The sequence below is a fragment of the Coregonus clupeaformis genome, chromosome 40, assembly GCF_020615455.1.
Source record: "Coregonus clupeaformis isolate EN_2021a chromosome 40, ASM2061545v1, whole genome shotgun sequence".
Classification (NCBI taxonomy): Eukaryota; Metazoa; Chordata; class Actinopteri; order Salmoniformes; family Salmonidae; genus Coregonus; species Coregonus clupeaformis.
The window spans coordinates 19,811,673-19,836,861 of NC_059231.1; the positions used below are offsets into that span (position 1 = coordinate 19,811,673).

Consider the following 25,189-nt stretch of genomic DNA (forward strand, 5'->3'; position numbering starts at 1 on the left):
CAGTTAACAGGCAACACTGAAGAGTCTGTGTGAAGTGGATGTCAGTTAACAGGCAACACTGAAGAGTCTGTGTGAAGGGGACGTCAGTAAACAGGCAACACTGAAGAGTATGTGTGAAGGGGATGTCAGTTAACAGGCAAGACTGAAGAGTCTGTGTGAAGGGGATGTCAGTTAACAGGCAACACTGAAGAGTCTGTATGAACGGATGTCAGTTAACAGGCAACACTGAAGAGTCTGTGTGAAGGGGATGTCAGTTAACAGGCAACACTGAAGAGTTTGTGTGAAGGGATGTCAGTTAACAGGCAACGCTGAAGAGTCTGTGTGAACGGATTTCAGTTGACAGGCAACAATTAAGAATCTGTGTGAAGGGGATGTCAATTAACAGGCAACACTAAGAGTCTGTGTGAAGTGGATGTCAGTTAACAGGCAACACTGAAGAGTCTGTGTGAAGGGATGTCAGTTAACATGCAACACTGAAGAGTCTGTGTGAAGGGGATGTCAGTTAACAGGCAACAGTGAAGAGTTTGTGTGAAGGGTTGTCAGTTAACAGGCAACACTGAAGAGTCTGTGTGAAGGGGGTGTCAGTTAACAGGCAACACTGAAGAGTTTGTGTGAAGGGATGTCAGTTAACAGGCAACACTGAAGAGTCTGTGTGAATGGATGTCAGTTAACAGGCAACACTGAAGAGTCTGTTTGAAGGGGATGTCAGTTAATAGGCAACACTGAAGAGTCTGTGTGAAGGGGATGTCAGTCAACAGGCAACAATGAAGAGTATGTTTGAAGGGGATGTCAGTTAACAGGCACCACTGAAGAGTCTGTGTGAAGGGATGTCAGTTAACAGGCAACACTGAAGAGTATGTGTGAAGGGGATGTCAGTTAACAGGCAACACTGAAGAGTCTGTGTGAAGGGGACGTCAGTTAACAGGCAACACTGAAGAGTCTGTGTGAAGGGATGTCAGTTAACAGGCAACACTGAAGAGTCTGTGTGAAGGGAATGTCAGGTTACAGGCAACACTGAAGAGTCTGTGTGAACGGATTTCAGTTAACAGGCAACAATGAAGAATCTGTGTGAAGGGGATGTCAGTTAACAGGCAACACTAAGAGTCTGTGTGAAGTGGTTGTCAGTTAACAGGAAACACTGAAGAGTCTGTGTGAAGGGGATGTCAGTTAACAGGCAACACTGAAGAGTCTGTGTGAAGGGGAATGTCAGTTAACAGGCAACACTGAAGGGTCTGTGTGAAGGGGATGTCAGTTAACAGGCAAGGCTTAAGAGTCTGTGTGAAGGGATGTCAGTTAACAGGCAACACTGAAGAGTCTGTGTGAAGTGGATGTCAGTTAACAGGCAACACTGAAGAGTCTGTGTGAAGGGATGTCAGTTAACAGGCAACACTGAAGAGTCTGTGTGAAGGGGATGTCAGTTAACAGGCAACACTGAAGAGTCTGTGTGAAGGGGATGTCAGTTAACAGGCAACACTGAAGAGTCTGTATGAACGGATGTCAGTTAACAGGCAACACTGAAGAGTCTGTGTGAAGGGGATGTCAGTTAACAGGCAACACTGAAGAGTTTGTGTGAAGGGATGTCAGTTAACAGGCAACGCTGAAGAGTCTGTGTGAAACGGATGTCAGTTAACAGGCAACACTGAAGAGTCTGTGTGAAGGGGATGTCAGTTAATAGGCAACACTGAAGAGTCTGGGTGAAGGGGATGTCAGTCAACAGGCAACACTGAAGAGTCTGTTTGAACGGATGTCAGTTAACAGGCAACACTGAAGAGTCTGTGTGAAGGGGATGTCAGTTAACAGGCAACACTGAAGAGTCTGTGTGAAGGGGATGTTAGTTAAAAGGCAACACTGAAGAATCTGTGTGAATGGATGTCAGTAAACTGGCAACACTGAAGAGTCTGTGTGAAGGGGATGTCAGTTAACAGGCAACACTGAAGAGTCTCTGTGAAGGGGATGTCAGTTAACAGGCAACAATGAAGAATCTGTGTGAAGGGGATGTCAGTTAACAGGCAACACTAAGAGTCTGTGTGAAGGGGATGTCAGTTAACAGGAAACACTGAAGAGTCTGTGTGAAGGGGACGTCAGTTAACAGGCAACACTGAAGAGTCTGTGTGAAGGGGATGTCAGTTAACAGGCAACACTGAAGAGTCTGTGTGAAGGGATGTCAGTTAACAGGCAACACTGAAGAGTCTGTGTGAAGGGGATGTCAGTTAACAGGCAACACTGAAGAGTCTGTGTGAAGGGGATGTCAGGGTACAGGCAACACTGAAGAGTCTGTGTGAACGGATTTCAGTTGACAGGCAACAATGAAGAATCTGTGTGAAGGGGATGTCAGTTAACAGGCAACACTAAGAGTCTGTGTGAAGTGGATGTCAGTTAACAGGAAACACTGAAGAGTCTGTGTGAAAGGGGATGTCAGTTAACAGGCAACACTGAAGAGTCTGTGTGAAGGGAATGTCAGTTAACAGGCAACACTGAAGGGTCTGTGTGAAGGGGATGTCAGTTAACAGGCAACAATGAAGAATCTGTGTGAAGGGTACGTCAGTTAACAGGCAACACTAAGAGTCTGTGTGAAGGGGATGTCAGTTAACAGGAAAAACTGAAGAGTCTGTGTGAAGGGGACGTCAGTTAACAGGCAACACTGAAGAGTCTGTGTGAAGGGGATGTCAGTTAACAGTTAACACTGAAGAGTCTGTGTGAACGGATGTCAGTTAACAGGCAAAACTGAAGAGTCGTGTGAAGGGGATGTCAGTTAACAGGCAACACTGAAGAGTATGTGTGATTTGATGTCAGTTAACAGGCAACACTGAAGAGTCTGTGTGAAGAGGATGTCAGTAAATAGGCAACACTGAAGAGTCTGTGTGAAGGGGATGTCAGTTAACATGCAAGACTGAAGAGTCTGTGTGAAGGGGATGTCAGTTAACAGGCAACACTGAAGAGTCTGTGTGAAGGGATGTCAGTTAACAGGCAACACTGAAAAGTCTGTGTGAAGGTGATGTCAGTTAACAGGCAACACTGAAGAGTCTGTGTGAAGGGGATGTCAGGTTACAGGCAACACTGAAGAGTCTGTGTGAACGGATTTCAGTTAACAGGCAACAATGAATAATCTGTGTGAAGGGGGTGTCAGTTAACAGGAAACACTAAGAGTCTGTGTGAAGTGGATGTCAGTTAACAGGAAACACTGAAGAGTCTGTGTGAAGGGGATGTCAGTTAACAGGCAACACTGAAGAGTCTTTGTGAAGGGAATGTCAGTTAACAGGCAACACTGAAGGGTCTGTGTGAAGGGGATGTCAGTTAACAGGCAACACTGAAGAGTCTGTATGAACGGATGTCAGTTAACAGGCAACACTGAAGAGTCTGTGTGAAGGGGATGTCAGTTAACAGGCAACACTGAAGAGTTTGTGTGAAGGGATGTCAGTTAACAGGCAACACTGAAGAGTCTGTGTGAACGGATGTCAGTTAACCTGCAACACTGAAGAGTCTGTGTGAAGGGGATGTCAGTTAATAGGCAACACAGAAGAGTCTGTGTGAAGGGGATGTCAGTCAACAGGCAACACTGAAGAGTCTGTGTGAACGGATGTCAGTTAACAGGCAACACTGAAGAGTCTGTGTGAAGGGGATGTCAGTTAACAGGCAACACTAAGAGTCTGTGTGAAGTGGATGTCAGTTAACAGGAAACACTGAAGAGTCTGTGTGAAGGGGATGTTAGTTAACAGGCAAAACTGAAGGGTCTGTGTGAAGGGGATGTCAGTTAACAGGCAAGACTTAAGAGTCTGTGTGAAGGGATGTCAGTTAACAGGCAACACTGAAGAGTCTGTGTGAAGTGGATGTCAGTTAACAGGCAACACTGAAGAGTCTGTGTGAAGGGGACGTCAGTTAACAGGCAACACTGAAGAGTCTGTGAAGGGATGTCAGTTAACAGGCAACACTGAAGAGTCTGTGTGAAGGGGATGTCAGTTAACAGGCAACAGTGAAGAGTCTGTATGAACGGATGTCAGTTAACAGGCAACACTGAAGAGTCTGTGTGAAGGGGATGTCAGTTAACAGGCAACACTGAAGAGTTTGTGTGAAGGGATGTCAGTTAACAGGCTACACTGAAGAGTCTGTGTGAACGGATGTCAGTTAACAGGCAACACTGAAGAGTCTGTGTGAAGGGGATGTCAGTTAATAGGCAACACTGAAGAGTCTGTGTGAAGGGGATGTCAGTCAACAGGCAACAATGAAGAGTCTGTTTGAAGGGGATGTCAGTTAACAGGCACCACTGAATAGTCTGTGAAGGGATGTCAGTTAACAGGCAACACTGAAGAGTCTGTGTGAAGTGGATGTCAGTTAACAGGCAACACTGAAGAGTCTGTGTGAAGGGGACGTCAGTAAACAGGCAACACTGAAGAGTATGTGTGAAGGGGATGTCAGTTAACAGGCAAGACTGAAGAGTCTGTGTGAAGGGGATGTCAGTTAACAGGCAACACTGAAGAGTCTGTATGAACGGATGTCAGTTAACAGGCAACACTGAAGAGTCTGTGTGAAGGGGATGTCAGTTAACAGGCAACACTGAAGAGTTTGTGTGAAGGGATGTCAGTTAACAGGCAACGCTGAAGAGTCTGTGTGAACGGATTTCAGTTGACAGGCAACAATTAAGAATCTGTGTGAAGGGGATGTCAATTAACAGGCAACACTAAGAGTCTGTGTGAAGTGGATGTCAGTTAACAGGCAACACTGAAGAGTCTGTGTGAAGGGATGTCAGTTAACATGCAACACTGAAGAGTCTGTGTGAAGGGGATGTCAGTTAACAGGCAACAGTGAAGAGTTTGTGTGAAGGGTTGTCAGTTAACAGGCAACACTGAAGAGTCTGTGTGAAGGGGGTGTCAGTTAACAGGCAACACTGAAGAGTTTGTGTGAAGGGATGGCAGTTAACAGGCAACACTGAAGAGTCTGTGTGAATGGATGTCAGTTAACAGGCAACACTGAAGAGTCTGTTTGAAGGGATGTCAGTTAACAGGCAACACTGAAGAGTCTGTGTGAAGGGGATGTCAGTCAACAGGCAACAATGAAGAGTATGTTTGAAGGGGATGTCAGTTAACAGGCACCACTGAAGAGTCTGTGTGAAGGGATGTCAGTTAACAGGCAACACTGAAGAGTATGTGTGAAGGGGATGTCAGTTAACAGGCAACACTGAAGAGTCTGTGTGAAGGGGACGTCAGTTAACAGGCAACACTGAAGAGTCTGTGTGAAGGGATGTCAGTTAACAGGCAACACTGAAGAGTCTGTGTGAAGGGAATGTCAGGTTACAGGCAACACTGAAGAGTCTGTGTGAACGGATTTCAGTTAACAGGCAACAATGAAGAATCTGTGTGAAGGGGATGTCAGTTAACAGGCAACACTAAGAGTCTGTGTGAAGTGGTTGTCAGTTAACAGGAAACACTGAAGAGTCTGTGTGAAGGGGATGTCAGTTAACAGGCAACACTGAAGAGTCTGTGTGAAGGGAATGTCAGTTAACAGGCAACACTGAAGGGTCTGTGTGAAGGGGATGTCAGTTAACAGGCAAGGCTTAAGAGTCTGTGTGAAGGGATGTCAGTTAACAGGCAACACTGAAGAGTCTGTGTGAAGTGGATGTCAGTTAACAGGCAACACTGAAGAGTCTGTGTGAAGGGATGTCAGTTAACAGGCAACACTGAAGAGTCTGTGTGAAGGGATGTCAGTTAACAGGCAACACTGAAGAGTCTGTGTGAAGGGGATGTCAGTTAACAGGCAACACTGAAGAGTCTGTATGAACGGATGTCAGTTAACAGGCAACACTGAAGAGTCTGTGTGAAGGGGATGTCAGTTAACAGGCAACACTGAAGAGTTTGTGTGAAGGGATGTCAGTTAACAGGCAACGCTGAAGAGTCTGTGTGAACGGATGTCAGTTAACAGGCAACACTGAAGAGTCTGTGTGAAGGGGATGTCAGTTAATAGGCAACACTGAAGAGTCTGGGTGAAGGGGATGTCAGTCAACAGGCAACACTGAAGAGTCTGTTTGAACGGATGTCAGTTAACAGGCAACACTGAAGAGTCTGTGTGAAGGGGATGTCAGTTAACAGGCAACACTGAAGAGTCTGTGTGAAGGGGATGTTAGTTAAAAGGCAACACTGAAGAATCTGTGTGAATGGATGTCAGTAAACTGGCAACACTGAAGAGTCTGTGTGAAGGGGATGTCAGTTAACAGGCAACACTGAAGAGTCTCTGTGAAGGGGATGTCAGTTAACAGGCAACAATGAAGAATCTGTGTGAAGGGGATGTCAGTTAACAGGCAACACTAAGAGTCTGTGTGAAGGGGATGTCAGTTAACAGGAAACACTGAAGAGTCTGTGTGAAGGGGACGTCAGTTAACAGGCAACACTGAAGAGTCTGTGTGAAGGGGATGTCAGTTAACAGGCAACACTGAAGAGTCTGTGTGAAGGGATGTCAGTTAACAGGCAACACTGAAGAGTCTGTGTGAAGGGGATGTCAGTTAACAGGCAACACTGAAGAGTCTGTGTGAAGGGGATGTCAGGGTACAGGCAACACTGAAGAGTCTGTGTGAACGGATTTCAGTTGACAGGCAACAATGAAGAATCTGTGTGAAGGGGATGTCAGTTAACAGGCAACACTAAGAGTCTGTGTGAAGTGGATGTCAGTTAACAGGAAACACTGAAGAGTCTGTGTGAAGGGGGATGTCAGTTAACAGGCAACACTGAAGAGTCTGTGTGAAGGGAATGTCAGTTAACAGGCAACACTGAAGGGTCTGTGTGAAGGGGATGTCAGTTAACAGGCAACAATGAAGAATCTGTGTGAAGGGTACGTCAGTTAACAGGCAACACTAAGAGTCTGTGTGAAGGGGATGTCAGTTAACAGGGAAAAACTGAAGAGTCTGTGTGAAGGGGACGTCAGTTAACAGGCAACACTGAAGAGTCTGTGTGAAGGGGATGTCAGTTAACAGTTAACACTGAAGAGTCTGTGTGAACGGATGTCAGTTAACAGGCAAAACTGAAGAGTCTGTGTGAAGGGGATGTCAGTTAACAGGCAACACTGAAGAGTATGTGATTTGATGTCAGTTAACAGGCAACACTGAAGAGTCTGTGTGAAGAGGATGTCAGTAAATAGGCAACACTGAAGAGTCTGTGTGAAGGGGATGTCAGTTAACATGCAAGACTGAAGAGTCTGTGTGAAGGGGATGTCAGTTAACAGGCAACACTGAAGAGTCTGTGTGAAGGGATGTCAGTTAACAGGCAACACTGAAAAGTCTGTGTGAAGGTGATGTCAGTTAACAGGCAACACTGAAGAGTCTGTGTGAAGGGGATGTCAGGTTACAGGCAACACTGAAGAGTCTGTGTGAACGGATTTCAGTTAACAGGCAACAATGAATAATCTGTGTGAAGGGGGTGTCAGTTAACAGGAAACACTAAGAGTCTGTGTGAAGTGGATGTCAGTTAACAGGAAACACTGAAGAGTCTGTGTGAAGGGGATGTCAGTTAACAGGCAACACTGAAGAGTCTTTGTGAAGGGAATGTCAGTTAACAGGCAACACTGAAGGGTCTGTGTGAAGGGGATGTCAGTTAACAGGCAACACTGAAGAGTCTGTATGAACGGATGTCAGTTAACAGGCAACACTGAAGAGTCTGTGTGAAGGGGATGTCAGTTAACAGGCAACACTGAAGAGTTTGTGTGAAGGGATGTCAGTTAACAGGCAACACTGAAGAGTCTGTGTGAACGGATGTCAGTTAACCTGCAACACTGAAGAGTCTGTGTGAAGGGGATGTCAGTTAATAGGCAACACAGAAGAGTCTGTGTGAAGGGGATGTCAGTCAACAGGCAACACTGAAGAGTCTGTGTGAACGGATGTCAGTTAACAGGCAACACTGAAGAGTCTGTGAAGGGGATGTCAGTTAACAGGCAACACTGAAGAGTCTGTGTGAAGGGGATGTTAGTTAAAAGGCAACACTGAAGAATCTGTGTGAATGGATGTCAGTAAACAGGCAACACTGAAGAGTATGTGTGAAGTGGATGTCAGTTAACAGGAAACACTGAAGAGTCTGTGTGAAGGGGATGTCAGTTAACAGGCAACACTGAAGAGTCTGTGTGAAGGGAATGTTAGTTAACAGGCAACACTGAAGGGTCTGTGTGAAGGGGATGTCAGTTAACAGGCAAGACTTAAGAGTCTGTGTGAAGGGATGTCAGTTAACAGGCAACACTGAAGAGTCTGTGTGAAGTGGATGTCAGTTAACAGGCAACACTGAAGAGTCTGTGTGAAGGGATGTCAGTTAACATGCAACACTGAAGAGTCTGTGTGAAGGGGATGTCAGTTAACAGGCAACAGTGAAGAGTTTGTGTGAAGGGTTGTCAGTTAACAGGCAACACTGAAGAGTCTGTGTGAAGGGGGTGTCAGTTAACAGGCAACACTGAAGAGTTTGTGTGAAGGGATGTCAGTTAACAGGCAACACTGAAGAGTCTGTGTGAATGGATGTCAGTTAACAGGCAACACTGAAGAGTCTGTTTGAAGGGGATGTCAGTTAATAGGCAACACTGAAGAGTCTGTGTGAAGGGGATGTCAGTCAACAGGCAACAATGAAGAGTATGTTTGAAGGGGATGTCAGTTAACAGGCACCACTGAAGAGTCTGTGTGAAGGGATGTCAGTTAACAGGCAACACTGAAGAGTATGTGTGAAGGGGATGTCAGTTAACAGGCAACACTGAAGAGTCTGTGTGAAGGGGACATCAGTTAACAGGCAACACTGAAGAGTCTGTGTGAAGGGATGTCAGTTAACAGGCAACACTGAAGAGTCTGTGTGAAGGGAATGTCAGGTTACAGGCAACACTGAAGAGTCTGTGTGAACGGATTTCAGTTAACAGGCAACAATGAAGAATCTGTGTGAAGGGGATGTCAGTTAACAGGCAACACTAAGAGTCTGTGTGAAGTGGTTGTCAGTTAACAGGAAACACTGAAGAGTCTGTGTGAAGGGGATGTCAGTTAACAGGCAACACTGAAGAGTCTGTGTGAAGGGAATGTCAGTTAACAGGCAACACTGAAGGGTCTGTGTGAAGGGGATGTCAGTTAACAGGCAAGGCTTAAGAGTCTGTGTGAAGGGATGTCAGTTAACAGGCAACACTGAAGAGTCTGTGTGAAGTGGATGTCAGTTAACAGGCAACACTGAAGAGTCTGTGTGAAGGGGATGTCAGTTAACAGGCAACAATGAAGAATCTGTGTGAAGGGGATGTCAGTTAACAGGAAACACTAAGAGTCTGTGTGAAGGGGATGTCAGTTAACAGGAAACACTGAAGAGTCTGTGTGAAGGGGACGTCAGTTAACAGGCAACACTGAAGAGTCTGTGTGAAGGGGATGTCAGTTAACAGGCAACACTGAAGAGTCTGTGTGAAGGGATGTCAGTTAACAGGCAACACTGAAGAGTCTGTGTGAAGGGGATTTCAGTTAACAGGCAACACTGAAGAGTCTGTGTGAAGGGGATGTCAGGGTACAGGCAACACTGAAGAGTCTGTGTGAACGGATTTCAGTTGACAGGCAACAATGAAGAATCTGTGTGAAGGGGATGTCAGTTAACAGGCAACACTAAGAGTCTGTGTGAAGTGGATGTCAGTTAACAGGAAACACTGAAGAGTCTGTGTGAAGGGGATGTCAGTTAACAGGCAACACTGAAGAGTCTGTGTGAAGGGAATGTCAGTTAACAGGCAACACTGAAGGGTCTGTGTGAAGGGGATGTCAGTTAACAGGCAACAATGAAGAATCTGTGTGAAGGGTACGTCAGTTAACAGGCAACACTAAGAGTCTGTGTGAAGGGGATGTCAGTTAACAGGAAAAACTGAAGAGTCTGTGTGAAGGGGACGTCAGTTAACAGGCAACACTGAAGAGTCTGTGTGAAGGGGATGTCAGTTAACAGTTAACACTGAAGAGTCTGTGTGAACGGATGTCAGTTAACAGGCAAAACTGAAGAGTCTGTGTGAAGGGGATGTCAGTTAACAGGCAACACTGAAGAGTATGTGTGATTTGATGTCAGTTAACAGGCAACACTGAAGAGTCTGTGTGAAGAGGATGTCAGTAAATAGGCAACACTGAAGAGTCTGTGTGAAGGGGATGTCAGTTAACATGCAAGACTGAAGAGTCTGTGTGAAGGGGGATGTCAGTTAACAGGCAACACTGAAGAGTCTGTGTGAAGGGATGTCAGTTAACAGGCAACACTGAAGAGTCTGTGTGAAGGTGATGTCAGTTAACAGGCAACACTGAAGAGTCTGTGTGAAGGGGATGTCAGGTTACAGGCAACACTGAAGAGTCTGTGTGAACGGATTTCAGTTAACAGGCAACAATGAATAATCTGTGTGAAGGGGGTGTCAGTTAACAGGAAACACTAAGAGTCTGTGTGAAGTGGATGTCAGTTAACAGGAAACACTGAAGAGTCTGTGTGAAGGGGATGTCAGTTAACAGGCAACACTGAAGAGTCTTTGTGAAGGGAATGTCAGTTAACAGGCAACACTGAAGGGTCTGTGTGAAGGGGATGTCAGTTAACAGGCAACACTGAAGAGTCTGTATGAACGGATGTCAGTTAACAGGCAACACTGAAGAGTCTGTGTGAAGGGGATGTCAGTTAACAGGCAACACTGAAGAGTTTGTGTGAAGGGATGTCAGTTAACAGGCAACACTGAAGAGTCTGTGTGAACGGATGTCAGTTAACCTGCAACACTGAAGAGTCTGTGTGAAGGGGATGTCAGTTAATAGGCAACACAGAAGAGTCTGTGTGAAGGGGATGTCAGTCAACAGGCAACACTGAAGAGTCTGTGTGAACGGATGTCAGTTAACAGGCAACACTGAAGAGTCTGTGTGAAGGGGATGTCAGTTAACAGGCAACACTGAAGAGTCTGTGTGAAGGGGATGTTAGTTAAAAGGCAACACTGAAGAATCTGTGTGAATGGATGTCAGTAAACAGGCAACACTGAAGAGTATGTGTGAAGTGGATGTCAGTTAACAGGAAACACTGAAGAGTCTGTGTGAAGGGGATGTCAGTTAACAGGCAACACTGAAGAGTCTGTGTGAAGGGAATGTTAGTTAACAGGCAACACTGAAGGGTCTGTGTGAAGGGGATGTCAGTTAACAGGCAAGACTTAAGAGTCTGTGTGAAGGGATGTCAGTTAACAGGCAACACTGAAGAGTCTGTGTGAAGTGGATGTCAGTTAACAGGCAACACTGAAGAGTCTGTGTGAAGGGATGTCAGTTAACATGCAACACTGAAGAGTCTGTGTGAAGGGGATGTCAGTTAACAGGCAACAGTGAAGAGTTTGTGTGAAGGGTTGTCAGTTAACAGGCAACACTGAAGAGTCTGTGTGAAGGGGTGTCAGTTAACAGGCAACACTGAAGAGTTTGTGTGAAGGGATGTCAGTTAACAGGCAACACTGAAGAGTCTGTGTGAATGGATGTCAGTTAACAGGCAACACTGAAGAGTCTGTTTGAAGGGGGATGTCAGTTAATAGGCAACACTGAAGAGTCTGTGTGAAGGGGATGTCAGTCAACAGGCAACAATGAAGAGTATGTTTGAAGGGGATGTCAGTTAACAGGCACCACTGAAGAGTCTGTGTGAAGGGATATCAGTTAACAGGCAACACTGAAGAGTATGTGTGAAGGGGATGTCAGTTAACAGGCAACACTGAAGAGTCTGTGTGAAGGGGACGTCAGTTAACAGGCAACACTGAAGAGTCTGTGTGAAGGGATGTCAGTTAACAGGCAACACTGAAGAGTCTGTGTGAAGGGGAATGTCAGGTTACAGGCAACACTGAAGAGTCTGTGTGAACGGATTTCAGTTAACAGGCAACAATGAAGAATCTGTGTGAAGGGGATGTCAGTTAACAGGCAACACTAAGAGTCTGTGTGAAGTGGTTGTCAGTTAACAGGAAACACTGAAGAGTCTGTGTGAAGGGGATGTCAGTTAACAGGCAACACTGAAGAGTCTGTGTGAAGGGAATGTCAGTTAACAGGCAACACTGAAGGGTCTGTGTGAAGGGGGATGTCAGTTAACAGGCAAGGCTTAAGAGTCTGTGTGAAGGGATGTCAGTTAACAGGCAACACTGAAGAGTCTGTGTGAAGTGGATGTCAGTTAACAGGCAACACTGAAGAGTCTGTGTGAAGGGATGTCAGTTAACAGGCAACACTGAAGAGTCTGTGTGAAGGGATGTCAGTTAACAGGCAACACTGAAGAGTCTGTGTGAAGGGGATGTCAGTTAACAGGCAACACTGAAGAGTCTGTATGAACGGATGTCAGTTAACAGGCAACACTGAAGAGTCTGTGTGAAGGGGATGTCAGTTAACAGGCAACACTGAAGAGTTTGTGTGAAGGGATGTCAGTTAACAGGCAACGCTGAAGAGTCTGTGTGAACGGATGTCAGTTAACAGGCAACACTGAAGAGTCTGTGTGAAGGGGATGTCAGTTAATAGGCAACACTGAAGAGTCTGGGTGAAGGGGATGTCAGTCAACAGGCAACACTGAAGAGTCTGTTTGAACGGATGTCAGTTAACAGGCAACACTGAAGAGTCTGTGTGAAGGGGATGTCAGTTAACAGGCAACACTGAAGAGTCTGTGTGAAGGGGATGTTAGTTAAAAGGCAACACTGAAGAATCTGTGTGAATGGATGTCAGTAAACTGGCAACACTGAAGAGTCTGTGTGAAGGGGATGTCAGTTAACAGGCAACACTGAAGAGTCTCTGTGAAGGGGATGTCAGTTAACAGGCAACAATGAAGAATCTGTGTGAAGGGGATGTCAGTTAACAGGCAACACTAAGAGTCTGTGTGAAGGGGATGTCAGTTAACAGGAAACACTGAAGAGTCTGTGTGAAGGGGACGTCAGTTAACAGGCAACACTGAAGAGTCTGTGTGAAGGGGATGTCAGTTAACAGGCAACACTGAAGAGTCTGTGTGAAGGGATGTCAGTTAACAGGCAACACTGAAGAGTCTGTGTGAAGGGGATGTCAGTTAACAGGCAACACTGAAGAGTCTGTGTGAAGGGGATGTCAGGGTACAGGCAACACTGAAGAGTCTGTGTGAACGGATTTCAGTTGACAGGCAACAATGAAGAATCTGTGTGAAGGGGATGTCAGTTAACAGGCAACACTAAGAGTCTGTGTGAAGTGGATGTCAGTTAACAGGAAACACTGAAGAGTCTGTGTGAAGGGGGATGTCAGTTAACAGGCAACACTGAAGAGTCTGTGTGAAGGGAATGTCAGTTAACAGGCAACACTGAAGGGTCTGTGTGAAGGGGATGTCAGTTAACAGGCAACAATGAAGAATCTGTGTGAAGGGTACGTCAGTTAACAGGCAACACTAAGAGTCTGTGTGAAGGGGATGTCAGTTAACAGGAAAAACTGAAGAGTCTGTGTGAAGGGGACGTCAGTTAACAGGCAACACTGAAGAGTCTGTGTGAAGGGGATGTCAGTTAACAGTTAACACTGAAGAGTCTGTGTGAACGGATGTCAGTTAACAGGCAAAACTGAAGAGTCTGTGTGAAGGGGATGTCAGTTAACAGGCAACACTGAAGAGTATGTGTGATTTGATGTCAGTTAACAGGCAACACTGAAGAGTCTGTGTGAAGAGGATGTCAGTAAATAGGCAACACTGAAGAGTCTGTGTGAAGGGGATGTCAGTTAACATGCAAGACTGAAGAGTCTGTGTGAAGGGGATGTCAGTTAACAGGCAACACTGAAGAGTCTGTGTGAAGGGATGTCAGTTAACAGGCAACACTGAAGAGTCTGTGTGAAGGTGATGTCAGTTAACAGGCAACACTGAAGAGTCTGTGTGAAGGGGATGTCAGGTTACAGGCAACACTGAAGAGTCTGTGTGAACGGATTTCAGTTAACAGGCAACAATGAATAATCTGTGTGAAGGGGGTGTCAGTTAACAGGAAACACTAAGAGTCTGTGTGAAGTGGATGTCAGTTAACAGGAAACACTGAAGAGTCTGTGTGAAGGGGATGTCAGTTAACAGGCAACACTGAAGAGTCTTTGTGAAGGGAATGTCAGTTAACAGGCAACACTGAAGGGTCTGTGTGAAGGGGATGTCAGTTAACAGGCAACACTGAAGAGTCTGTATGAACGGATGTCAGTTAACAGGCAACACTGAAGAGTCTGTGTGAAGGGGATGTCAGTTAACAGGCAACACTGAAGAGTTTGTGTGAAGGGATGTCAGTTAACAGGCAACACTGAAGAGTCTGTGTGAACGGATGTCAGTTAACCTGCAACACTGAAGAGTCTGTGTGAAGGGGATGTCAGTTAATAGGCAACACAGAAGAGTCTGTGTGAAGGGGATGTCAGTCAACAGGCAACACTGAAGAGTCTGTGTGAACGGATGTCAGTTAACAGGCAACACTGAAGAGTCTGTGTGAAGGGGATGTCAGTTAACAGGCAACACTGAAGAGTCTGTGTGAAGGGGATGTTAGTTAAAAGGCAACACTGAAGAATCTGTGTGAATGGATGTCAGTAAACAGGCAACACTGAAGAGTATGTGTGAAGGGGATGTCAGATTAACAGGCAACACTGAAGAGTCTCTGTGAAGGGGATGTCAGTTAACAGGCAACAATGAAGAATCTGTGTGAAGGGGATGTCAGTTAACAGGCAACACTAAGAGTCTGTGTGAAGGGGATGTCAGTTAACAGGAAACACTGAAGAGTCTGTGTGAAGGGGACGTCAGTTAACAGGCAACACTGAAGAGTCTGTGTGAAGGGGACGTCAGTTAACAGGCAACACTGAAGAGTCTGTGTGAAGGGGATGTCAGTTAACAGGCAACACTGAAGAGTATGTATGAACGGATGTCAGTTAACAGGCAACACTGAAGAGTCTGTGTGAAGGGGATGTCAGTTAACAGGCAACACTGAAGAGTATGTGTGAAGGGATTTCAGTTAACAGGCAACACTGAAGAGTCTGTGTGAAGTGGATGTCAGTTAACAGGCAACACTGAAGAGTCTGTGTGAAGGGGATGTCAGTTAACAGGCAACACTGAAGAGTCTGTGTGAAGGGGATGTCAGATTAACAGGCAACACTGAAGAGTCTGTGTGAAGGGGATGTCAGTTAACAGGCAACAATGAAGAATCTGTGTGAAGGGGGATGTCAGTTAACAGGCAACACTAAGAGTCTGTGTGAAGGGGATGTCAGTTAAAAGGAAAAACTGAAGAGTCTGTGTGAAGGGGACGTCAGTGAACAGGCAACACTGAAGAGTCTGTGTGAAGGGGATGTCAGTTAACAGTTAACACTGAAGAGTCTGTGTGAACGGATGTCAGTTAACAGGCAACACTGAAGAGTATGTGTGATTTGATGTCAGTTAACAGGCAACACTGAAGAGTCTGTGTGAAGGGGATGTCAGTAAACAGGCAACACTGAAGAGTCTGTGTGAAGGGGATGTCAGATTAACAGGCAACACTGAAGTGTCTGAGTGAAGGGGATGTCAGTTAACAGGCAACAATGAAGAGTATGTGTGAAGGGGATGTCAGTTAACAGGCACCACTGAAGAGTCTGTGTGAAGGGATGTCAGTTAACAGGCAACACTGAAGAGTCTGTGTGAAGGGGATGTCAGTTATCAGGCAAGACTGAAGAGTCTGTGTGAAGGGGGACGTCAGTTAACAGGCAACACTGAAGAGTCTGTGTGAAGGGATGTCAGTTAACAGGCAACACTGAAGAGTCTGTGTGAAGGGGATGTCAGGTTACAGGCACCACTGAAGAGTCTGTTTGAACGGATCTCAGTTGACAGGCAACAATGAAGAATCTGTGTGAAGGGGATGTCAGTTAACAGGCAACACTAAGAGTCTGTGTGAAGTGGATGTCAGTTAACAGGAAACACTGAAGAGTCTGTGTGAAGGGGATGTCAGTTAACAGGCAACACTGAAGAGTCTGTGTGAAGGGAATGTCAGTTAACAGGCAACACTGAAGAGTCTGTGTGAACGGATGTCAGTTAACAGGCAAGACTTAAGAGTCTGTGTGAAGGGATGTCAGTTAACAGGCAACACTGAAGAGTCTGTGTGAAGTGGATGTCAGTTAACAGGCAACACTGAAGAGTCTGTGTGAAGGGGACGTCAGTTAACAGGCAACACTGAAGAGTATGTGTGAAGGGATGTCAGTTAACAGGCAACACTGACGAGTCTGTGTGAAGGGGATGTCAGTTAACAGGCAACACTGAAGAGTCTGTATGAACGGATGTCAGTTAACAGGCAACACTGAAGAGTCTGTGTGTAGGGGATGTCAGTTAACAGGCAACACTGAAGAGTTTGTGTGAAGGGATGTCAGTTAACAGGCAACACTGAAGAGTCTGTGTGAACGGATGTCAGTTAACAGGCAACACTGAAGAGTCTGTGTGAAGGGGATGTCAGTTAATAGGCAACACTGAAGAGTCTGTGTGAAGGGGATGTCAGTCAACAGGCAACACTGAAGAGTCTGTGTGAAGGGGATGTCAGTTAACAGGCAACACTGAAGAATCTGTGTGAATGGATGGCAGTAAACAGGCAACACTGAAGAGTCTGTGTGAAGGGGATGTTAGATTAACAGGCAACACTGAAGAGTCTGTGTGAAGTGGATGTCAGTTAACAGGCAACAATGAAGAATCTGTGTGAAGGGGATGTCAGTTAACAGGCAACACTGAAGAGTCTGTGTGAAGGGGATGTCAGTTAACAGTTAACACTGAAGAGTATGTGTGATTTGATGTCAGTTAACAGGCAACACTGAAGAGTCTGTGTGAAGGGGATGTCAAATTAACAGGCAACACTGAAGAGTCTGTGTGAAGTGGATGTCAGTTAACAGGCAACAATGAAGAGTCTGTGTGAAGGGGATGTCAGTTAACAGGCACCACTGAAGAGTCTGTGTGAAGGGATGTCAGTTAACAGGCAACACTGAAGAGTCTGTGTGAAGGGGATGTCAGTTAACAGGCAAGACTGAAGAGTCTGTGTGAAGGGGACGTCAGTTAACAGGCAACACTGAAGAGTCTGTGTGAAGGGATGTCAGTTAACAGGCAACACTGAAGAGTCTGTGTGAAGGGGATGTCAGTTAACAGGCAACAATGAAGAATCTGTGTGAAGGGGATGTCAGTTAACAGGCAACACTAAGAGTCTGTGTGAAGTGGATGTCAGTTAACAGGAAACACTGAAGAGTCTGTGTGAAGGGGATGTCAGTTAACAGGCAACACTGAAGAGTCTGTGTGAAGGGAATGTCAGTTAACAGGCAACACTGAAGGGTCTGTGTGAAGGGGATGTCAGTTAACAGGCAAGACTTAAGAGTCTGTGTGAAGGGATGTCAGTTAACAGGCAACACTGAAGAGTCTGTGTGAAGTGGATGTCAGTTAACAGGCAACACTGAAGAGTCTGTGTGAAGGGGACATCAGTTAACAGGCAACACTGAAGAGTATGTGTGAAGGGATGTCAGTTAACAGGCAACACTGAAGAGTCTGTGTGAAGGGGATGTCAGTTAACAGGCAACACTGAAGAGTCTTTATGAACGGATGTCAGTTAACAGGCAACACTGAAAAGTCTGTGTGAAGGGGATGTCAATTAACAGGCAACACTGAAGAGTTTGTGTGAAGGGATGTCAGTTAACAGGCAACACAGAAGAGTCTGTGTGAACGGATGACAGGTAACAGGCAACACTGAAGAGTCTGTGTGAAGGGGATGTCAGTTAATAGGCAACACTGAAGAGTCTGTGTGAAGGGGATGTCTGTCAACAGGCAACACTGAAGAGTCTGTGTGAACGGATGTCAGTTAACAGGCAACACTGAAGAGTCTGTGTGAAGGGGATGTCAGTTAACAGGCAACACTGAAGAGTCTGTGTGAAGGGGATGTCAGTTAACAGATAACACTGAAGAATCTGTGTGAATGGATGTCAGTAAACAGGCAACACTGAAGAGTCTGTGTGAAGTGGATGTCAGATTAACAGGCAACACTGAAGAGTCTCTGTGAAGGGGATGTCAGTTAACAGGCAACAATGAAGAATCTGTGTGAAGGGGATGTCAGTTAACAGGCAACACTAAGAGTCTGTGTGAAGGGGATGTCAGGTAACAGGAAACACTGAAGAGTCTGTGTGAAGGGGACGTCAGTTAACAGGCAACACTGAAGAGTCTGTGTGAAGGGGATGTCAGTTAACAGGCAACACTGAAGAGTCTGTATGAACGGATGTCAGTTAACAGGCAACACTGAAGAGTCTGTGTGAAGGCGATGTCAGTTAACAGGCAACACTGAAGAGTCTGTATGAACGGATGTTAGTTAACAGGCAACACTGAAGAGTCTGTGTGAAGGGGATGTCAGTTAACAGGCAACACTGAAGAATCTGTGTGAATGGATGGCAGTAAACAGGCAACACTGAAGAGTCTGTGTGAAGGGGATGTCAAATTAACAGGCAACACTGAAGAGTCTGTGTGAAGGGGATGTCAGTTAACAGGCAACAATGAAGAATCTGTGTGAAGCGGATGTCAGTTAACAGGCAACACTAAGAGTCTGTGTGAAGGGATGTCAGTTAACAGGCAACACTGAAGAGTCTGTGTGAAGGGGATGTCAGTTAACAGGCACCACTGAAGAGTCTGTGTGAAGGGATGTCAGTTAACAGGTAACACTGAAGAGTCTGTGTGAAGAGGATGTCAGTTAACAGGCAAGACTGAAGAGTCTGTGTGAAGGGGACGTCAGTTAACAGGCAACACTGAAGAGTCTGTGTGAAGGGATGTCAGATAACAGGCAACACTGAAGAGTCTGTGTGAAGGGGATGTCAGTTAACAGGCAACAATGAAGAATCTGTGTGAAGGGGATGTAAGTTAACAGGCAACACTAAGAGTCTGTGTGAATGGGACGTCAGTTAACAGGCAACACTGAAGAGTCTGTGTGAAGGGGATGTCAGTTAACAGTTAACACTGAAGAGTCTGTGTGAACGGATGTCAGTTAACAGGCAAAACAGAAGAGTCTGTGTGAAGGGATGTCAGTTAACAGGCAACACTGAAGAGTATGTGTGATTTGATGTCAGTTAACAGGCAACACTGAAGAGTCTGTGTGAAGGGGATGTCAGTTAACAGGCAACACTGAAGAGTCTGTGTGAAGGGTATGTCAGTTAACAGGTAACACTGAAGAGTCTGTGTGAAGGAGATGTCAGTTAACAGGCAACACTAAAGAGTCTGTGTGAAGGGAATGTCAGTTAACAGGCAACACTGAAGAGTCTGTGTGAAGGGGATGTCAGTTAACAGGCAACACTGAAGAGTCTGCGTGAAGGGGATGTCAGTTAACAGGCAACACTGAAGAGTCTGTGTGCAGGGGATGTCAGTTAACAGGCAACACTGAAGAGTCTGTGTGAAGGGGACGTCAGTTAACAGGCAACATGGGCCCCCTACTTTATGTGTCCATTTTTATCCTCTCTTCCTCGCTCTTTCAGACCAGCGAGGGGTCAGCTCAGGACAGGACTGGGAATGGCCATTGGCCACTAAGAAGCTGTCAAATAGCTTGCCCAAATAAAGTACATGGTAATCATTGGCTGTTTTAGGTTAGAGAAGGATAGGAGACAGTTTGTAAAGTGGTTGTGAGAAGGGGGTTGAAATAAATGGTGTACAAGAGAGAATTGGTCCATGCCAGCTGGAGGTCCCCAGGGGTCAGATCGCTCACCTTTGATTTTCTTATACTTCTTGTACCAGCGTCCAAACTCCTGGCATTTGGCAGTGGAGACATTGGCATAGTAGGAGCTGTTTACTATCGAGGAAATCATACTCTGGAGAGAGAGAGAGAGAGAGAGAGAGAGAGAGAGAGAGAGAGAGAGAGAGAGAGAGAGAGAGAGAGAGAGAGAGAGAGAGAGAGAGAGAGAGAGAGAGAGAGAGAGAGAGAGAGAGAGAGAGAGAGAGAGAGAGAGAGAGAGAGAGAGAGAGAGAGAGAGAGAGAGAGAGAGAGAGAGAGAGAGAGAGGGGATTGATTGGAGACAAATTTGCATGGTCGCTCACACACACACACACACACACCCACACGATCATTGAAGAAGACAGACATATATCACCAGAGGAAGCCACCCATGGAATAAGAGCCCCTCAGCAGCCACATATGGCAGAGATCAACACCCACACATCCAGACAGCACCACACACTGATGAGGAATAGGCATAGTCAGACATAAGGGCTTTTTACCCTGCGTTGCTTTAAACCCAGGGGTATCTTTCACCCCAGGACTGAGACTGTACCATTGGCCTAGGGCTAACTTCCCCTTGTTTCACACATGCATTCTTTAACCCAGGACTAATGCTTTGTTTTGGGCAGTATGTAGTCCGTGCAAAAAAGTTGATGCTGAACCTGCTTAGGAACAGAGCCTGTTAAGCCCCCCCCCCAATTGTGAGAGAATTTAGCAGATCAGTGTAGTAATGGAGTGTTGTGGAGGTTTGATAGGGGTGCAGTATTACCTGTGACATCAGTGTTGTAATGGAGTGTTGTGGAGGTTTGATAGGGGTGCAGTATTACCTGTGACATCAGTGTTGTCATGGAGTGTTGTGGAGGTTTGATAGGGGTGCAGTATTACCTGTGACATCAGTGTTGTAATGGAGTGTTGTGGAGGTTTGATAGGGGTGCAGTATTACCTGTGACATCAGTGTTGTAATGGAGTGTTGTGGAGGTTTGATAGGGGTGCAGTATTACCTGTGACAGAGGGCACTCCTTGGCCAGTGTGCTCTGGTTCATCTCCTTGAGAAGCTCCTTAAGGGCATTCCTCACCGTGGCGTGGTTCCACTGCTCTGACGGAAGATCCTCCAGCTTGGCAAAGCTACAGAACGTTAAATGAAGTCAATCACATACTTCCTGTCCTGGGGCTCCATTCAGTCTGGTTTAACCAGGCTAGGTTGCACCAGCTTTGTGTAAGTTCATCACTACATCATACGGAATTCTTTAAGTCGTCATTTTAGTAAATAACTAGGGAATTGGAATGCACTTTCATACACTATACAGTGCATTCGGAAAGTATTCAGACCCCTTCACTTTTTCCACATTGTGTTCAGTTACAGCCTTATTCTAAAATTGATCAACTTGTTTTTTTTCCCTCATCAATCTACACACAATACCACATAATGACAAAGCAAAAACAGGTTTTTAGAAATGTTTGCAAATGTATTACAAATTTAAAACAGAAATACCTTATTTACATAAGTATTCAGACCTTTGCTATGAGTCCCGAAATTTAGCTCAGGTGCATCCTGTTTCCATTGATCATCCTTGAGATGTTTCTACAACTTGATTAACCTGGGTTAAATTCAATTGAATGGACATGATTTGGAAATATATATAAGGTCCCATAGTTGACAGTGTATGTCAGAGCAAAAATCAAGCCATGAGGTCGAAGGAATTGTCCGTAGAGCTCTGAGACAGGATTGTGTCGAGGCACGGATCTGGGGAAGGGTACCAAACAATGTCTGCAGCATTGAAGGTCCCCAAGAACACAGTGGCCTCCATCATTCTTAAACGGAAAAAGTTTGGAACCACCAAGACTCTTCATAGAGCTGGCCGCCCGGCCAAACTGAGCAATCGGGGGAGAAGGGCCTAGGTCAGGGAGGTGACCAAGAACCCGATGATCACTCTGACAGAGCTCCAGAGTTCCTCTGTGGAGATGGGAGAACCTTCCAGAAGGACAACCATCTCTGCAGCACTCCACCAATCAGGCCTTTATGGTAGAGTGGCCAGACGAAAGCCACTCCTCAGTAAAATGCACGACAGCCCGCTTGGTGTTTGCCAAAAGGCACCTAAAGGACTCTCAGACAATGAGAAACAAATTCTCTGGTCTGATGGAACCAAGATTGAACTCTTTGGCCTGAATGCCAAGCGTCACGTCTGGAGGAAACCTGGCACCATCCCTACGGTGAAGCATGATGGTGGCAGCATCATGCTGTGGGGATGTCTTTCAGCAGCAGGGACTGGGAGACTAGTCAGGATTGAGGGAAAGATGAACGGAGCAGATCCTTGATGAAAACCTGCTCCAGAGCGCTCAGGACCTCAGACTGGGGTGAAGGTTCACCTTCCAACAGGACAACGACCCTAAGTACACAGCCAAGACAACACAGGAGTGGCTTCGGGACAAGTCTCTGAATGTCCTTGAGTGGCCCAGCCAGAGCCCAGACTTGAACCCGATCGAACATCTCTGGAGAGACATGAAAATAGCTGTGCAGCGACACTCCCCATCCAACCTGACAGAGCTTGAGAGGATCTGCAGAGAAGAATGGAAGAAACTCCCCAAATACAGGTGTACCAAGCTTGTAGCGTCATAACCAAGAAGACCCAAGGCTGTAATCGCTGCCAAAGGTGCTTCAACAATGTACTGAGTAAAGGGTCTGAATACTTATGTAAATGTGATATTTCAGTTATTTACTTTTCATACATTTGCAAAGATTTCTAAAAACCTGTTTTTGATTTGTCATTATGGGGCATTGTGTGTACATTGATTAGGGGGGGAAAAACGATTTAATCAATTTTTGAATAAGGCTGTAACGTAACTAAATGTGGAAAAAGTCAAGGGGTCTGAATACTTTCCAAATGCACTTACAAAAGCATGTGGACACCCCTTCAAATGAGTGGATTCTGCTATTTTAGCCACACCCGTTGCTGAAAGGTGTATAAAATCTCCATAGAGTAACATTGGCAGTAGAATGACCTTACTGAAGAGCTCAGTGACTTTCAACGTGGAACCGTTATAGGATGCCACCTTTCCAACAAGTCAGTTCGTACAATGTCTGCCCTGCTAGAGCTGCCCCGGTCAACTGTAAGTGCTGTTATTGTGAAGTGAAAACGTCTAGGAGCAACAACGGCTCAGTCGTGAAGTGGTAGGCCACATAAGCTCACAGAACGGGACCGCCGAGTGCTGAAGCGCGTAGCACATAAAAATCGTCTGTCCTCGGTTGCAACACTCACTACCGAGTTCCAAACTGCCTCTGGAAGCAACGTCAGCACAAGAACTGTTCATCAGGAGCTTCATGAAATTGGTTTCCATGGCCGAGCAGCCGCACACAATTCTAACATCACCATGCGCAATGCCAAGTGTCGGCTGGAGTGGTGTAAAGCTCGCCACCATTGGACTCTGGAGCAGTGGAAACGCGTTCTCTGGAGTGATGAATCACGCTTCACCATCTGGCAGTCCGATGGACGAATCTGAGTTTGGCGGATGCCAGGAGAACACTACCAGCCCGAATGTATAGTGGCAACTGTAATGTTTGGTGGAGGAGGAATAATGGTCTGGGGCTGTTTTTCATGGTTCGGGCTAGGTCCCTTAGTTCCAGCGGAGGGAAATCTTAACGCTACAACAATTCTGTGCTTCCAACTTTGTGGCAACAGTTTGGGGAAGGCCCTTTCCTGTTTCGGCAAGACAATGCCCCCATGCACAAAGCGAGGTCCATACAGAAATGGTTTGTCGAGATCGTTGTGGAAGAACTTGACTGGCCTGCACAGAACCCTGACCTCAACCCCATCGAACACCTTTGGGATGAGTTGGAACGCCGACTGCGAGCCATGCCTAATCGCCTAACATCAGCGCCCAACCTCACTAATGCTCTTGTGGCTGAATGGAAGCAGGTCCCCGCAGCAATGTTCCCACATCTAGTGGAAATCCTTCCCAGAAGAGTGGAGGAAGTTATAGCAGCAAAGGGGGGACCAACTATATTTTAATGGGCATGATTTTGGAATGAGATGTTTGACGAGCAGGTGTCCACATACTTTTGGTCATGTAGTGTATCACATCCAGAGATTGTACTATTCCACACACCACCTATTTATTTGCCTCAACTCATAACAATCGCTGAGGGAAATACTGTACATGTCAGGAAATACCATCACCACGGAGACAGATGTAAACAAAGCTGGATGGTATGCGACAACACAATACCGACCACAATCCACTCATCTGGAGTCTATCTATCTCCATTTATCTGGCTATCAGGAACTGCAAGTTTCTGGCATGAAAGCCCTCTGCAAGTTACTGCTATGAAAGCCCTCTGCAAGTTACTGGCATGAAAGCCCTCTGAGCGAGAAAGGCAGATAATAGATCAATATCTGATGCTGGGATCTGGGCTAGCTGTCTCCTTGGATCACTATGGTAAACTGTTGAACTATGAGGGGCTATTGTGAAAGTGTAGAATATGCCAAGGTGACATCAGTCCCCCAATGGAACTCCAGTCTGATTCAGTAACTCCAACTTATTCCAACTTTATTCCAACAGTTGGAATGTGTGGTTTAGCTTATCTCCAAAATCCATCTATTTCTAAACAGGGAAAAAGTATTTCAATAAATTGAAACTGTACGCTTAAAAGATGTGTAGCTAAAGCTATATCTGCAAATCCCATTTTCCTCCTCACCCCTACAGTAACACACACACACCTCTGTAACTGTATGTGGAGAGTGACCATGTGGTAGACGTCCAACAGCATGTCAGACACCGTGGCTTCAGGAGCGTCTGTTAGGAAGTGGATGGGCAGAGGGTTCCAATGACCCACCTTGATGATGCCTGAGAGAGGGAGAGGGAGAGGGAGAGAGAGAGAGAGAGAGAGAGAGAGAGAGAGAGAGAGAGAGAGAGAGAGAGAGAGAGAGAGAGAGAGAGAGAGAGAGAGAGAGAGAGAGAGAGAGAGAGAGAGAGAGAGAGAGAGAGAGAGAGAGAGAGAGAGAGAGAGAGAGAGAGAGAGAGAGAGAGAGAGAGAGAGAGAGAGAGAGAGAGAGAGAGAGAGAGAGATGATTAGTGAGATACAAATGTATGCTCCCTCGCTCACGCACACACACACAGTTAATATGGAGAGGTAAACTTCATTAACCCCACTGGATCTCCTCAGCATACAACATCATTATATTGTTCCATAACATTATTATATTACATAGATCAGAGGTTGTGTGTGTGTGTGTGTGTGTGTGTGTGTGTGTGTGTGTGTGTGTGTGTGTGTGTGTGTGTGTGTGTGTGTGTGTGTGTGTGTGTGTGTGTGTGTGTGTGTGTGTGTGTGTGTGTGTGTGTGTGTGTGTGTAGGCTGTTTGATACTACATAAAATGTGGCCTTGCAGGGACAACAAAGTGTTTACAGCTCTGGGGTTTTACTATTCTCACATTTATCCACATTTCTCCAAATGTCAATTTTGGATTTGTAGGTTTTTGATAAGGTTAAAACGTTAAGTTTAGGTATTCAGTCCTGAATGGTTAAGTTAAGGGTTAAGGTTTGGGATAGGGTAAAAAAAAGTCTA

At 45.8% G+C, this 25,189-nt stretch overlaps 1 protein-coding gene across 1 annotated transcript in view; it reads right to left on the bottom strand.

The window, feature by feature from the left end:
• The window catches only part of LOC121554922 (DNA-binding protein SATB2-like), a 102,010-nt gene that overhangs the window by 66,764 nt on the left and 10,057 nt on the right, over positions 1–25,189 (bottom strand). The window contains exons 4-6 of the mRNA XM_045212029.1: positions 24,345–24,471; positions 20,631–20,754; positions 19,621–19,723 (exon numbers count right to left, since the gene is read on the bottom strand). Coding sequence (XP_045067964.1) covers positions 19,621–19,723; positions 20,631–20,754; positions 24,345–24,471 — 354 coding nt within the window. The remainder of the gene's footprint in view (positions 1–19,620; positions 19,724–20,630; positions 20,755–24,344; positions 24,472–25,189) is intronic.